This window comes from Bombina bombina, chromosome 5 (assembly GCF_027579735.1).
Source record: "Bombina bombina isolate aBomBom1 chromosome 5, aBomBom1.pri, whole genome shotgun sequence".
Classification (NCBI taxonomy): Eukaryota; Metazoa; Chordata; class Amphibia; order Anura; family Bombinatoridae; genus Bombina; species Bombina bombina.
The window spans coordinates 1,149,329,058-1,149,344,539 of NC_069503.1; the positions used below are offsets into that span (position 1 = coordinate 1,149,329,058).

Below are 15,482 nucleotides of genomic sequence, written 5' to 3' on the forward strand. Positions count from 1 at the left end.
TAGTAAGTAATATGTGACATGTACATGCTAAGGTCACTAGTAAGTAATATGTGACAAGTACATGATAAGGTCACTAGTAAATAATATGTTAGAAGTACATGATAAGGTCACTAGTAAGTAATATGTGACATGTACATGCTAAGGTCACTAGTAAGTAATATGTGACAAGTACATGATAAGGTCACTAGTAAATAATATGTTAGAAGTACATGATAAGGTCACTAGTAAATAATATGTGACATGTACATTATAAGGTTACTAGTAAGTAATATGTGACATGTACATGATAAGGTCACAAGTAAGTAATATGTTACAAGTACATGATAAGGTCACTAGTAAGTAATATGTGACAAGTACATGATAAGGTTACTAGTAAGTAATATGTGACAAGTACATGATGATAAGGTCACTAGTAAGTAATATGTGACAAGTACATGATAAGGTCACTAGTAAATAATATGTGATAAGTACATGCTGATAAGGTCACTAGTAAGTAATATGTGACAAGTACATGATAAGGTCACTAGTAAATAATATGTGATAAGTACATGATGATAAGGTCACTAGTAAGTAATATGTGACAAGTACATGATAAGGTTACTAGTAAGTTATATGTGACGAGTACATGATAATGTCACTAGTAAGTAATATGTGACAAGTACATGATGTCACTAGTAAGTAATATGTGACAAGTACATGATAAGGTCACTAGTAAGTAATATGTGACATGTACATGATAAGGTCACTAGTAAATAATATGTTGCAAGTACATGATAAGGTCACTAGTAAGTAATATGTGACATGTACATACTAAGGTCACTAGTAAGTTATATGTGACAAGTACATGATAAGGTCACTAGTAAGTAATATGTGATAAGTACATGATAAGGTCACTAGTAAGTTATATGTGACAAGTACATGATAAGGTCACTAGTAAGTAATATGTGACAAGTACATGATAAGGTCACTAGTAAGTTATATGTGACAAGTACATGATAAGGTCACTAGTAAGTAATATGTGACAAGTACATGATAAGGTCACTAGTAAGTTATATGTGACAAGTACATGATAAGGTCACTAGTAAGTAATATGTGACAAGTACGTGATAAGGTCACTAGTAAATAATATGTGACATGTACATGATAAGGTCACAAGTAAGTAATATGTGACAAGTATATGATAAGGTCACTAGTAAGTAATATGTGACATGTACATGATAAGGTCACTAGTAAGTAATATGTGACATGTACATGATAAGGTCACTAGTAAGTAATATGTGACATGTACATGATAAGGTCACAAGTAAGTAATATGTGACATGTACATGATAAGGTCACTAGTAAGTAATATGTGACATGTACATGCTAAAGTCATTAGTAATATGTGACATGTACATGCTAAGGTCACTAGTAAATAATATGTGACATGTACATGATAAGGTCACTAGTAAGTAATATGTGACATGTACATGATAAGGTCACTAGTACGTGATATGTGACAAGTACATGATAAGGTCACTAGTAAGCAATATGTGACATGTACATGATAAGGTCACTAGTAAATAATATGTGACATGTACATGATAAGGTCACTAGTAAGTAATATGTGATATGTACATGATAAGGTCACTAGTAAATAATATGTGACATGTACATGCTAAAGTCATTAGTAATATGTGACATGTACATGATAAGGTCACAAGTAAGTAATATGTTGCAAGTACATGATAAGGTCACTAGTAGGTAATATGTGACATGTACATGATAAGGTCACTAGTAAATAATATGTTGCAAGTACATGATAAGGTCACTAGTAGGTAATACGTGACATGTACATGCTAAGGTCACTAGTAAGTGATATGTGACAATTACATGAAAAGGTCACTAGTAAGTAATATGTGACATGTACATGATAAGGTCAGTAGTAAATAATATGTGACATGTACATGATAAGGTCACTAGTACATGATATGTGACATGTACATGATAAGGTCACAAGTAAGTAATATGTGACATGTACATGATAAGGTCACAAGTAATATGTGACATGTACATTATAAGGTCACTAGTAAGTAATATGTGACATGTACATGATAAGGTCACAAGTAAGTAATATGTGACATGTACATGATAAGGTCACTAGTAAGTAATATGTGACATGTACATGCTAAAGTCATTAGTAATATGTGACATGTACATGCTAAGGTCACTAGTAAATAATATTTGACATGTACATGCTAAGGTCACTAGTAAGTGATATGTGACAAGTACATGATAAGGTCACTAGTAAATAATATGTGACAAGTTCATGATAAGGTCACTAATAAGTAATATGTGACAAGTACATGATAAGGTCACAAGTAAGTAATATGTGACAAGTACATGATAAGGTCACAAGTAAGTAATATGTGACAAGTACATGATAAGGTCACAAGTAAGTAATATGTGACATGTACATGATAAGGTCACTAGTAAGTAATATGTGACATGTACGTTATAAGGTCACTAGAGTAATATGTGAGATTTACATTATAAGGTTACTAGTAAGTAATATGTGACAAGTACATGATAAGGTCACTAGTAAGTAATATGTGACAAGTACGTGATAAGGTCACTAGTAAATAATATGTGACATGTACATGATAAGGTCACAAGTAAGTAATATGTGACAAGTATATGATAAGGTCACAAGTAAGTAATATGTGACATGTACATGATAAGGTCACAAGTAAGTAATGTGACATGTACATGATAAGGTCACTAGTAAGTAATATGTGACCAGTACATGATAAGGTCACTAGTAAATAATATGTGACATGTACATGATAAGGTCACAAGTAAGTAATATGTGACAAGTATATGATAAGGTCACTAGTAAGTAATATGTGACATGTACATGATAAGGTCACTAGTAAGTAATATGTGACATGTACATGATAAGGTCACTAGTAAGTAATATGTGACATGTACATGATAAGGTCACAAGTAAGTAATATGTGACATGTACATGATAAGGTCACTAGTAAGTAATATGTGACATGTACATGCTAAAGTCATTAGTAATATGTGACATGTACATGCTAAGGTCACTAGTAAATAATATGTGACATGTACATGATAAGGTCACTAGTAAGTAATATGTGACATGTACATGATAAGGTCACTAGTACGTGATATGTGACAAGTACATAATAAGGTCACTAGTAAGCAATATGTGACATGTACATGATAAGGTCACTAGTAAATAATATGTGACATGTACATGATAAGGTCACTAGTAAGTAATATGTGATATGTACATGATAAGGTCACTAGTAAATAATATGTGACATGTACATGCTAAAGTCATTAGTAATATGTGACATGTACATGATAAGGTCAAAAGTAAGTAATATGTTGCAAGTACATGATAAGGTCACTAGTAGGTAATATGTGACATGTACATGATAAGGTCACTAGTAAATAATATGTTGCAAGTACATGATAAGGTCACTAGTAGGTAATACGTGACATGTACATGCTAAGGTCACTAGTAAGTGATATGTGACAATTACATGAAAAGGTCACTAGTAAGTAATATGTGACATGTACATGATAAGGTCAGTAGTAAATAATATGTGACATGTACATGATAAGGTCACTAGTACATGATATATGACATGTACATGATAAGGTCACAAGTAAGTAATATGTGACATGTACATGATAAGGTCACAAGTAATATGTGACATGTACATTATAAGGTCACTAGTAAGTAATATGTGACATGTACATGATAAGGTCACAAGTAAGTAATATGTGACATGTACATGATAAGGTCACTAGTAAGTAATATGTGACATGTACATGCTAAAGTCATTAGTAATATGTGACATGTACATGCTAAGGTCACTAGTAAATAATATTTGACATGTACATGCTAAGGTCACTAGTAAGTGATATGTGACAAGTACATGATAAGGTCACTAGTAAATAATATGTGACAAGTTCATGATAAGGTCACTAATAAGTAATATGTGACAAGTACATGATAAGGTCACAAGTAAGTAATATGTGACAAGTACATGATAAGGTCACAAGTAAGTAATATGTGACATGTACATGATAAGGTCACTAGTAAGTAATATGTGACATGTACGTGATAAGGTCACTAGAGTAATATGTGAGATTTACATTATAAGGTTACTAGTAAGTAATATGTGACAAGTACATGATAAGGTCACTAAAGTAATATGTGAGATTTACATTATAAGGTTACTAGTAAGTAATATGTGACAAGTACATGATAAGGTCACTAGAGTAATATGTGACATGCATATGATTTATTTATTTATAAAATATTTAACCAGGAAGGATACATTGAGATTTCTCTCGTTTTCAAGTATGTCCTGTGTCGACAAAACATTACATTGATACAATAGGGTACAATAAAATTCAAAATCAATAATAATACACAATATATACAAAAATGTTACATAGAACAGGTAGGAAATATATAATCAACCATGACAGGTGCATTCTGTTTTGAGATATGTAGAGAGAGATCTCTTAAAGGATATTAGGCTTGGGGAAGTTTTGAAAGTGTGCGGGAGGTCATTCCATAACTGTGGCGCTCTGTAGGAAAAGGAGGATCGAGCTGCTTTCTTTTTGTATAGAGGCAAGCTAAATAATGTGCTGGTACTGGATCGGAGGTTATAGGAGGTTGGAGTAGCCGGGGAGAGCATTCTGCTCAGGTAGGGTGGGAGCTTTCCAGAAAGGCTCTTAAATACAAGGCAGGAAAGATGGAGGGTGCGTCTGGATTCCAGCGTCAGCCAGTTTAGTTCTTTTAGCATGTCACAATGGTGGGTCCTGTAGTTACATTAATAAAAAGAGAGAAGCGCTCAACCTGGGAATGAACAATAGCATAATAGCTTGCTCTATGGCTAGTTACCACCCAAGAAGCAGCCTATTTTTGCTCAACATGTGCCTTTCACAGAGAAGAACTTTCCTGAAGCATATAAGTCTGATCCTGACTTCACAGTACAGTCCATCCCCGAAATACCAGGCAATCCCTCTCTGAACAAGAGAAACAGCAAAACCCCAGACGTACGTTTCGGCCTATTGTGGGCCTCGTCAGTGAGGTGCAGCCATATCCCTCTAGGCACACGGAGCAACGGGTCCACTTTTGGATTCCCACATCACACTTAGGGAGACTTCCCAAAATGTCATAATTTGCATAAATAAGAAGAGAGAAGCGCTCAACCTGGGAACGAACAATAGCATAATAGCTTGCTCTATGGCTAGTTACCACCCAAGAAGCAGCCTCTTTTTGCTCAACATGTGCCTTTCACAGAGAAGAACTTTCCTGAAGCATATCAGTCGGATCCTGACTTCAAAGTACAGTCCAGCCCCGAATTACCAGGCAATCCCTCTCTGAACGAGAGAAACAGCAAAACCCCAGATGTACGTTATGGCCTATTGTGGGCCTCGTCAGTGAGGTGCAGCCATATCCCTCTAGGCACACTGAGCAACGGGTCCACGTTTGGATTCCCACATCACACTTAGGGAGACTTCCCAAAATGTCATAATTTGCATAAATAAGAAGAGAGAAGTGCTCAACCTGGGAACGAACAATAGCATAATAGCTTGCTCTATAGCTAGTTACCACCCAAGAAGCAGCCTCTTTTTGCTCAACATGTGCCTTTCACAGAGAAGAACTTTCTTGAAGCATATCAATCTGATCCTGACTTCACAGTACAGTCCAGCCCCGAATTCCAGGCAATCCCTCTCTGAACGATAGAAACAGCAAAACCCCAGATGTACGTTTCGGCCTATTGTGGGCCTCGTCAGTGAGGTGCAGTCATATCCCTCTAGGCACACTGAGCAACATAATAGCATAATAGCTTGCTCTATGGCTAGTTACCACCCGAGAAGCAGCCTCTTTTTGCTCAACATGTGCCTTTCACAGAGAAGAAGAGTGATATACTTAAGGAAAGTTTTCCTTTGTGAAAAGCACACTGGTCTAAAAGAGGCTGTTTCCGGGTGGTAAATCGCCATAGAACTAGCTAATGAGCTGTTGTTCGTTCCTGGTAGAGCGCTTCTCTCTTTGTATGCAAATTAATATGACCCTGGGGAAGTCTCCCTTTGGGTGATGAGGGAAACCAGATGTGGACTCCTTGCCCAGTGTGCTTAGAGGAATGTGGCTGCACCTCACTGACGAGGCCCATAGGAGGACGAAACGATCATCTGGGGTTGTCATGTTTGTTGTTCAGAGGAGAATTGCCTGGTATTTCAGGGCTGGACTGACCTTACTTGGTGGGATCAGACTGATATACTTAAAGAAAGTTTTCCTTTGTGAAAAGCACATTGGTCTAAAAGAGGCTGCTTCCTGGTGGTAAATCGCCATAGAACTAGCTAATGAGCTGCTGTTCATTCCTGTAGAGCGCTTCTCTCTTTGTATGCAAATTAATATGACCCTGGGGAAGTCTCCCTATGGGTGATGGGGGAAACCAGACGTGGACTCCTTGCCCAGTGTGCTTAGAGGAATGTGGCTGCACCTCACTGACAAGGCCCATAGGAGGCCGAAACGATCGTCTGGGGTTGTCATGTTCCTTGTCCAGAGGAAAATTGCCTGGTATTTCGGGGCTGGACTGACCTTACTTGGCGGGATCAGACTGATATACTTCAGGAAAGTTTTCTTCTGTGAAAAGCACACTGGTCTAAAACAGGCTGCTTCCGGGTGGTAAATCGCCATAGAACTAGCTAATGAGCTGTTGTTTGTTCCTGGTAGAGCGCTTCTCTCTTTGTATGCAAATTAATATGACCCTGGGGAAGTCTCCCTATGGGTGATGGGGGAAACCAGACGTGGACTTCTTGCCCAGTGTGCTTAGAGGAATGTGGCTGCACCTCACTGACGAGGCCCATAGGAGGCCGAAACGATCGTCTGGGGTTGTCATGTTCCTAGAACTAGCTAATGAGCTGTTGTTTGTTCCTGGTAGAGCACTTCTCTCTTTGTATGCCTGTAGTTACATTGTAGCACAATGCGGCATGAGTTATACAATGAATTACGTTTATTAAGGTGAGTTTGCGGTGCATGTGCGTATACTACGTCCCCGTAATCCATGATAGGCATCAGCATTTGCTGTACAATCTTTTCCTTTACTGTAGGGCTGAGGCAGGATTTATTTCTGTACAGGGCACCTAGTTTTGGATAAAGTTTAGAGGCAAGTTTTTCTATGTGGAGGCCAAAAGATAGATTGGGGTCTAACAACATACCTAAGTATTTAAAAGAGTGGACTGCGGTCAGCGTGCAATTGGATTTTGTTTTGATGCGTAGGTGGGAATTTTGTAATTTGTGTAATTTAGGACCCATTCCAAAGATCATTGTGACAGTTTTGTCAGTGTTTAGGAAAAGTTTGTTTTTTGAGATCCACTTTTCTACCTCTGTGAACTGGTCTTGGAGCACTGCTTCAAGCTGCGGCAGATCAGATTTGTTTGTATAGATTACCGTGTCATCTGCGTACATGTGTACAGTTGAGGATTTGCAGACATTAGGCAGATCATTTATAAATAATGTGAATAGTAGGGGGCCAAGAATGGAACCTTGGGGAACACCACACGTGACTGGGAGAGGGAGGGAGTCACTGTTAGAAACGGAGACATATTGTGATCGATCCAATACATATGATCTTAACCAGGTTAACGGACGATCAGCAATACCAGAGTTTTTTAGTTTGAGCAGTAGTATGTCGTAGTCTACTGTGTCAAAAGCCTTTGTAAAATCAAGGAAAATAGCTCCAGTTAGGTCTCCTTGTTCCATGGCAGTTTGGATGTTGTTGCAAACTTTTAGGAGGGTAGTTGTAGTGGAGTGATTTGGTCGAAAACCTGATTGATCAGGGGTCAGATAGTTAGAAAGATGGTAATACTCACATAATTGCGTATGGGCACATTTTTCTAAGATTTTTGACAATACTGGGAGCAATGATATAGGGCGATAGTTAGAAACCAAGGTTAACTCCCCACTTTTATGGATAGACACTACTCTTGCAGTTTTCCAGAGTTTGGGTATATATCCAGAAATCAAGGATTCATTAATTAGGGTTGTGACAGGCTTAGCAATTGCCGGCGCACTGAGCTTCAACAGCATTGCTGGGATTTGATCAGGTCCAGACTGGTTTTTCATTTTTAGATTATTAAGGTGTTTCTTAACGACATTGATGGGTAAAGGTCTAAAATTGAACTACAGTCTTGAGAAAGGCCCAGGGAAGGGCCGAAACGCGTTGGCTAGTGTATGGTAAGCCTTATTTCAATTATATATAAGAATCTTTAAGCGTTATTGCACTATTTTCTGTTTGTTTTCCACAGGGACACTGGGAATTCATGCTCTATGTTTGTATATTTATTTTTGGATAAACTTTTAACTACACTATAACACAGGATTATCTGACTTTGACTCATATATTTTGAATAATTTTTAGGAAAATAATTTTTTCTGTGGGAATTTATTCTTATTGCACATTTGGAGTTTGATTTTATTTTCATCATTTTTTCATCACATTTTCATCACACTTTCATTGACTTGCATTTCATCATGTTTTTCAATTTTTAATTTGTTTTTCATCACCGTTGACACATTTTTTCATCTTTTTGGACACCGTCACACTGACACCTCATTCACAGGAGAGACTTAATTCAGGATTTATATCTCTGACTGAGTATCCTTTGAAGATTAGAAATACCAATTTTTCTACATATTGTATACTTATAATACCAACCAACCACGAGCTATTTTATAAACTACTCCACCTGACTCTTTCAGAACACAACAACTGATTGGCCAAATAGGATTACTTAAGAATGCTTTTTCAGTATATTTTCTGCAAGCTTTTCAATCCCCCCTAATCAGGGCTTTTAAACATATTGTGCATCGTGGTTATGTATTGATAATAATTTTTATGTAACATGGATCCATGTATTTTTATCTAACCTTTTTGTGATAATTTTATGTGATTTTTTATTTTTTATGTGATACTATATGTGAAATTGTTTTACCATTTTTTAACTAGTCACTATTAGATTATCAATTGTCTGTGTAATAATACATTTGTTGAACACCTACCATTGCGACGTAATATCCTCTGCCCACTCTGAGGCGCTCCCTAGACTCTATCGTTATTCGTAAATACTTCCAAGATATATTAGGTGTCTTGTTTTCCTGGGGAGCTAGTAGGATACAGGGTAGGCGCTGTGAGAAAACCACAATATTCATTAGTAATATGGGACATGTACATGCTAAGGTCACTAGTAAGTAATATGTGACATGTGCATGCTAAGGTCATTAGTAATATGTGACGTGCACATGATAAGGTCACTAGTAAGTAATATGTGACATGTACATGCTAAGGTCATTAGTAATATGTGACATGCACATGCTAAGGTCACTAGTAGGTGGTATGTGACATGTACATGTTAAGGTCATTAGTAATATGTGACATGTACATGCTAAGGTCATTAGTAATATGTGACATGCACATGATAAGGTCACTAGTAAGTAATATGTGACATGTACATGCTAAGGTCATTAGTAATATGTGACATGCACATGCTAAGGTCACTAGTAGGTGGTATGTGACATGTACATGTTAAGGTCATTAGTAATATGTGACATGTACATTCTAAGGTCATTAGTAATATGTGACATGTACATACTAAGGTCACTAGTAAGTAATATGTGACATGTACATGCTAAGGTCATTAGTAATATGTGACATGTACATGCTAATATGTGACATAAGGTCACTAGAGTAATATGTGAAATGTACATGATAAGGTCACTAGTAAGTAATATGTGACATGTACATGCTAAGGTCATTAGTAATATGTGACATGTACATGCTAATATGTGACATAAGGTCACTAGAGTAATATGTGAAATGTACATGATAAGGTCACTAGTAAGTAATATGTGAGATGTACATGCTAAGGTCATTAATAATATGTGACATGTACATGCTAAGGTCACTAGTAAGTAATATGTGACATGTACATGCTAAGGTCATTAGTAATATGTGACATGTACATGCTAAGGTCACTAGTAAGTAATATGTGACACGTACATGCTAAGGTCATTAGTAATATGTGACATGTACATGCTAAGGGTCCTATTGAGAAATATCTACCTTGTTTTTTTTATTTTCATTTTGAGATGTTCTGAGCAAGGTCCACACACAAGTGTTTTTCACACCTATTACCTTTGACTAACCCAGATATGATCTGATAAAGATATTCTTGGATTATTATTGTACATATACTATTCTAGCATTTCCTATGTTGATTCTAACATAACAACTTGTAGAGAAGATCAATTAAAATGAAACATTTGAAGATGAATTAAATGAGTTTTAAGAACCTTGTAGGTTTTGAGGAATGATGTTGATGGTGAGTTGTCTGTGACATATTCTTGTAGGTTTTGAGGAATGATGTTGATGGTGAGTTGTCTGTGACATATTCTTGTAGGTTTTGAGGAATGATGTTGATGGTGAGTTGTCTGTGACATATTCTTGTAGGTTTTGAGGAATGATGTTGTCTCTCACATGCGCACTGTGGAATCTGTGAATGAAGCTGGACAGGCGATTCTGGTGTCCTCTCTTGTGGATGGTCTGGAATCTCTACAAGCTGCACTGCTGGATCTGAACCAGCGCTGGGAGCATCTTCAGAGCGAGACAGAGAAACGACAACTGGAACTGGAGAATGACCTCAGCAGGGTAAGGTATAATTAGCACCCAGAGACTGAAAAATAAACTGAAGGTTTTAATTTCTCTTTATCTCAAAAAGTAACAAAACTATTCAACTAGAACAGCACACATGGCAAATTATAGGGTTAATAAAAGATTGTAAGTCATGTGCTACAAGGTGCTGAAAAAACAACAATTATCTGTAAAGTGGCCTTCAAATAACCCTAGATCGATACTCTAAAGATAAAATGCAGCACAAGCTATCACCTAAATTACGAGTTTTGTGTTGCGGCTTTTAACGCTGAAAAAAATGGCAATTTCAGAGTAAAAGCAGGAATGCACTATTGTGAGCTGTGTCGGTATAGCTGTACCGCAAGTATTTAAGCCTGTAATGCAACGTCAATCCCGCACTTAAAAAATGAGTTTTTTTGTGTAGGATTTCCATAGCTCCGGTATTACAGGTTGTGCGGTGAGGCTAAAATGCTTGCGTTACAGCCTATACCGACACAATCCATGCCGCCATCTGAGAGCAGTAGTTAAGGATTTTGTGTAACAAAAATGTTTCACAAAACTCATAACTAAAGTGTTACAAAGTACACTAACACCCATAAACAACCTATTAACCCCTAAACAGAGGCCCCCGCATCTCAAACACTATAATAAAGCTATTAACCTCTAATCCGCCGCTCCCTGACATCGCCGACACTATATTAAACTTATTAACCCCTAATCTGCCACTCACCCACATTGCGGCTATTAAATAAACCTATTGACCACTAATCTGCTACCCACCCACATCCCCAACACTATTTAAATATATTAACCCCTATTCCGCCGCTCCCCGACATCGCCGCCACTATAATAAAGTTATTAAACACTATTCCACCGCTCCCTGACATTGCTGCCACTAAATAAAGTTATTAACCCCTAAACCTATCACCCCCCCAACTTTAAATTAAAATTACAATATAACTCTATTTAAATAAATAAAAACTTACCTGTGAAATAAAAATAAACCTAACATTAAACTATAAATTAACCTAACCTTACTATTCTAATAAAATAAAATAAAAATACCAATTAAAATATCTAAATTACAAATTTAAAAAGACCTAACACTACGAAAAAAATTAACAAAATCTAAATTACAACTAAAAACCCCCAAAATCTACTAAAAATTAAAAAAATCTAAGTTTACCAAAAATAATAAACACTAAAATCCCGAAAAATAAAAAAAACTAAGATTAAAAAATAAATAAATGAAATTATCAAAAATAAAAACAATTACACCTAATCTAATAGCCCTATAAATATAAAAAAGCTCCCCAAAAATAAAAACACCCCCTAGCCTACAATAAACTACCAATAGCCCTTAAAAGGGCCTTTTGTAGGGCATTGCCCTAAAGAAATCAGCAATTTTACCTGTAAAAAAATACAAAGTCCCCCCAACAGTAAAACACACCACCCAACTAACCCCCCAAAATAAAAAACCTAAAGGGGCATTTGTAGGGGCATTGCCCTTAAAAGGGCATTTAGCTCTTTTACTTGCCCTTAAAAGAGCATTTAGCTCTTTTTCAAAGCCCAAACCCTAATCTAAAAAAAAAACTACCCAAAAAAATAAAAAAATAACCTAACACTAACCCCAGAAGATCTACTCATGGTTTCTGAAGTCTGGACATCCATCTCCATCCAGGCGGCGAGGTCTTCATCCAGACGGCAAGGTCTTCATCCATCTCAGAGGCATCTTCTATCTTCATCCCGGCGGTGCGGAGCCATCCTGGAAGTCGATCCCATCCTGTCCGGACCGTCCTCTTCATACAGTCGCCGCCGTACTGCAAGGGACACCATTTTAAAACGGCTACCTTGCATTCAATGTCAATGTACGGCGGCGACCATATGAAGAGGACGCTCTGCGCAGGATGGGATCAGCTTCCAGGATGGCTCTGCTCCGCGCTGCCAGAATGAGGATAGAAGACGCCACCGGGATGGATGAAGACCTCGCCGCCTGGATGGAGATGCCGTCCGGACTTCAGAAACCCGTGAGTAGATATTCTTCGGTTAGTGTTAGGTTATTTTTTAATTTTTTTTTTTTTTTTTTTTTTTTTAGATTAGTGTTTGGGCTTTGAAAAATAGCTAAATGCCCTTTTAAGGGCAATGCAAAAGAGTTAAATGCCCTTTTAAGGGCGATGCCCATACAAATTTCCCTTTAGGGGCAATGGGTAGCTTAGGTTTTTTTTTATAGTTAGGTTTTTTATTTTGGGGGGTTGGATGAGTGGTGGGTTTTACTGTTTGGGGGATTTTGTATTTTTTTACAGGTAAAAGAGCTAATTTATTTAGGGCAATGCCCTACAAAAGGCCATTTTAAGGGCTATTGGTAGTTTATTGTAGGCTAGCGGGTGTTTTTATTTTGGGGGGGCTTTTTATTTTTATAGGGCTATTAGATTAGATGTAATTGTTTTTATTTTTGATAATTTTATTTTTGTAATCTTAGTGTTTTTTATTCTTCGTGATTTTAGTGTTTATTATTTTTGTTAAATTTTTCTTAGGATTTTTTTGTTGTAATTTAGATTTTTTAATTTTTTTCGTAGTTTTAAGTTTTTTACATTTGAAATTTAGATATTTTAATTGGAAGGATTTTTATTTTATTAGAATAGTAAGGTTAGGTTAATTTATAGTTTAATTTTAGGTTTATATTTATTTCACAGGTAAGTTTTTTTAATTTAAATATAGGTATATTGTAGTTTTAATTTAAAGTTAGGGGGGGTGTTAGGTTTAGGGATTAATAGTTTAATTTAATGGCCTCTATTTAACAAGGTCTGGCGGACCTGATCCGACACTGCGGATCAGGTCCGCCAGACCTTGCTAAATATGGAGAGCAATACGCTCTCCATATTCAGCATTGCACCAGCAGCTCACAAGAGCTGCTGGTGTAACGCCATCCCCTGCAGACTCGCGGCCAATCAGCCGCCAGCAGGGGGGTGCCAATCAACCCGATCATACTCGATCGGGTTGAATTCCGGCGATGTCTGTCCGCCTGCTCAGAGCTCTTTGTGACCGCTGCTTCATAACTGCTGTTTCTGGCGAGTCTGAAGACTCGCCAGAAACAGGGGCCGTCAAGCTCCTTTCGGAGCTTGATAGATAGGCCCCAATGTTTTGTGATGTGGGAGGCCAGAGATTTAGGGGTTAATAGGTTTATTTAGTGGCGGAGATGTGGGAGGCCGGAGGTTTAGGAGTTATTAGGTTTATTTAGTGGCGGAGATGTGGGAGGCCGGAGGTTTAGGAGTTAATAACTTTATTTAGTGGCAGCGATGTCGGGGAGCTGCGGATTAGGGGTTAATAGCTTTATTATAGTGGCGGCGATGTCAGGGAGCAACGGAATAGGGGTTAATAACTTTTATTAGTGTCAGCAATGTCGGGAGCGGCAGATTAGGGGTTAATAACTTTATTTAGGTGTCGGCGATGTCGTGGACGGCAGATTAGGGGTGTTTAGACTTGGGGTTTATGTTGGCTGTTAGGTTTAAACTTAACTTTTTTTCCCCAAAGGCATTAAAGGGGTTGCATTACGGTGATCGCCATTCCGCACTTCCGGTGTTAGTTTTTTTTCTAACGCTCTCTCCCCATTGATGTCTATGGGGGAAAGCGTGCACGGGCACGTATTCTCAGCCCTTGGCTTTTGTGCAGTATGGAGCTTAACGCCACCATATAGCACCCACAGGGAGGCTTTTTAAAAAATCGTAATGGCAGCAATATGGGGGGGGGGGGGTGAAATAACGCAACTTTTGTTGCGTTCGTTTCACACCCTGTTTAGCGCAAAACTCATATTCTAGGTGTATGTCTGTTACTACACAACTTACTGCAGCAATAAAGAAATGTTCATTTGGATTTATATCTGCTGACGCGTTTGCAAATCCGTTGCCAGTTGTTGCCTCGGAATTAATGGACAATCAGCAAATGATCAGACATTCAAGGTAGTTGGGTCATTATCACACCTCAGCTCAGTCCTCATTGGCTACTACCCTTGTCAGTCATATGGCCATACCTGACCTCAGATCAGACCTCATTGGCTACTAACCCTTGTCAGTTACATGGCCATACCTGACCTCAGATCAGACCTCATTGGCTACTAACTCTTGTCAGTTACATGACCATTCCTGACCTTAGATCAGACCTCATTGCATACAACTCCTGTCAGTTATATGCCTATTCCTGACTTCAGATCAGACCTTATTGACTACTAACCCTTGTCAGTTACATGCCCATTCCTGACCTTAGATAAGACATCATTGCCTACAACTCCTGTCAGTTATATGCCCATACCTGACCTCAGATCAGACCTTATTGACTACTAACCCTTGTCAGTTACATGCCCATTCCTGACCTTAGATAAGACATAATTGCCTACAACCCCTGTCAGTTATATGCCCATTCCTGACTTTAGTTAGACCTCAGTGCCTCAACTTTACAGTTAAACACTAGACATATGCAAGTCCTGATTTGCAGATATGGACACCATGTAACACCTAAATATGATAGATTATTGCAGTGATTTTTTTTCTGCAGGGAAGATGGAAATTACAAATTTGTTAGTATGTGTTACAAAAGACTTGTAAAAGTCTGCTATCAAAAGGTGAAACAGGATAAGGAGGTAGATTTACAGTGCTGGTATCGCTAGCCATGGGCATAACAATGTAACAGCTGGCAAACTGTTATATAAACTCACCAATAAAAACTTTACAGTGTAGATTCAGCCATGCTGAAGAAAGACAGATA

The 15,482-nt window shown here is 37.7% G+C and overlaps 1 protein-coding gene across 1 annotated transcript in view; it reads left to right on the top strand.

Moving 5' to 3' along the window:
- LOC128661759 (microtubule-actin cross-linking factor 1, isoforms 6/7-like) overlaps window positions 1-15,482 on the top strand; it is a 253,447-nt gene that overhangs the window by 47,632 nt on the left and 190,333 nt on the right. Inside the window, exon 6 of the mRNA XM_053715979.1 lies at window positions 10,545-10,742. Coding sequence (XP_053571954.1) covers window positions 10,545-10,742 — 198 coding nt within the window. The remainder of the gene's footprint in view (window positions 1-10,544; window positions 10,743-15,482) is intronic.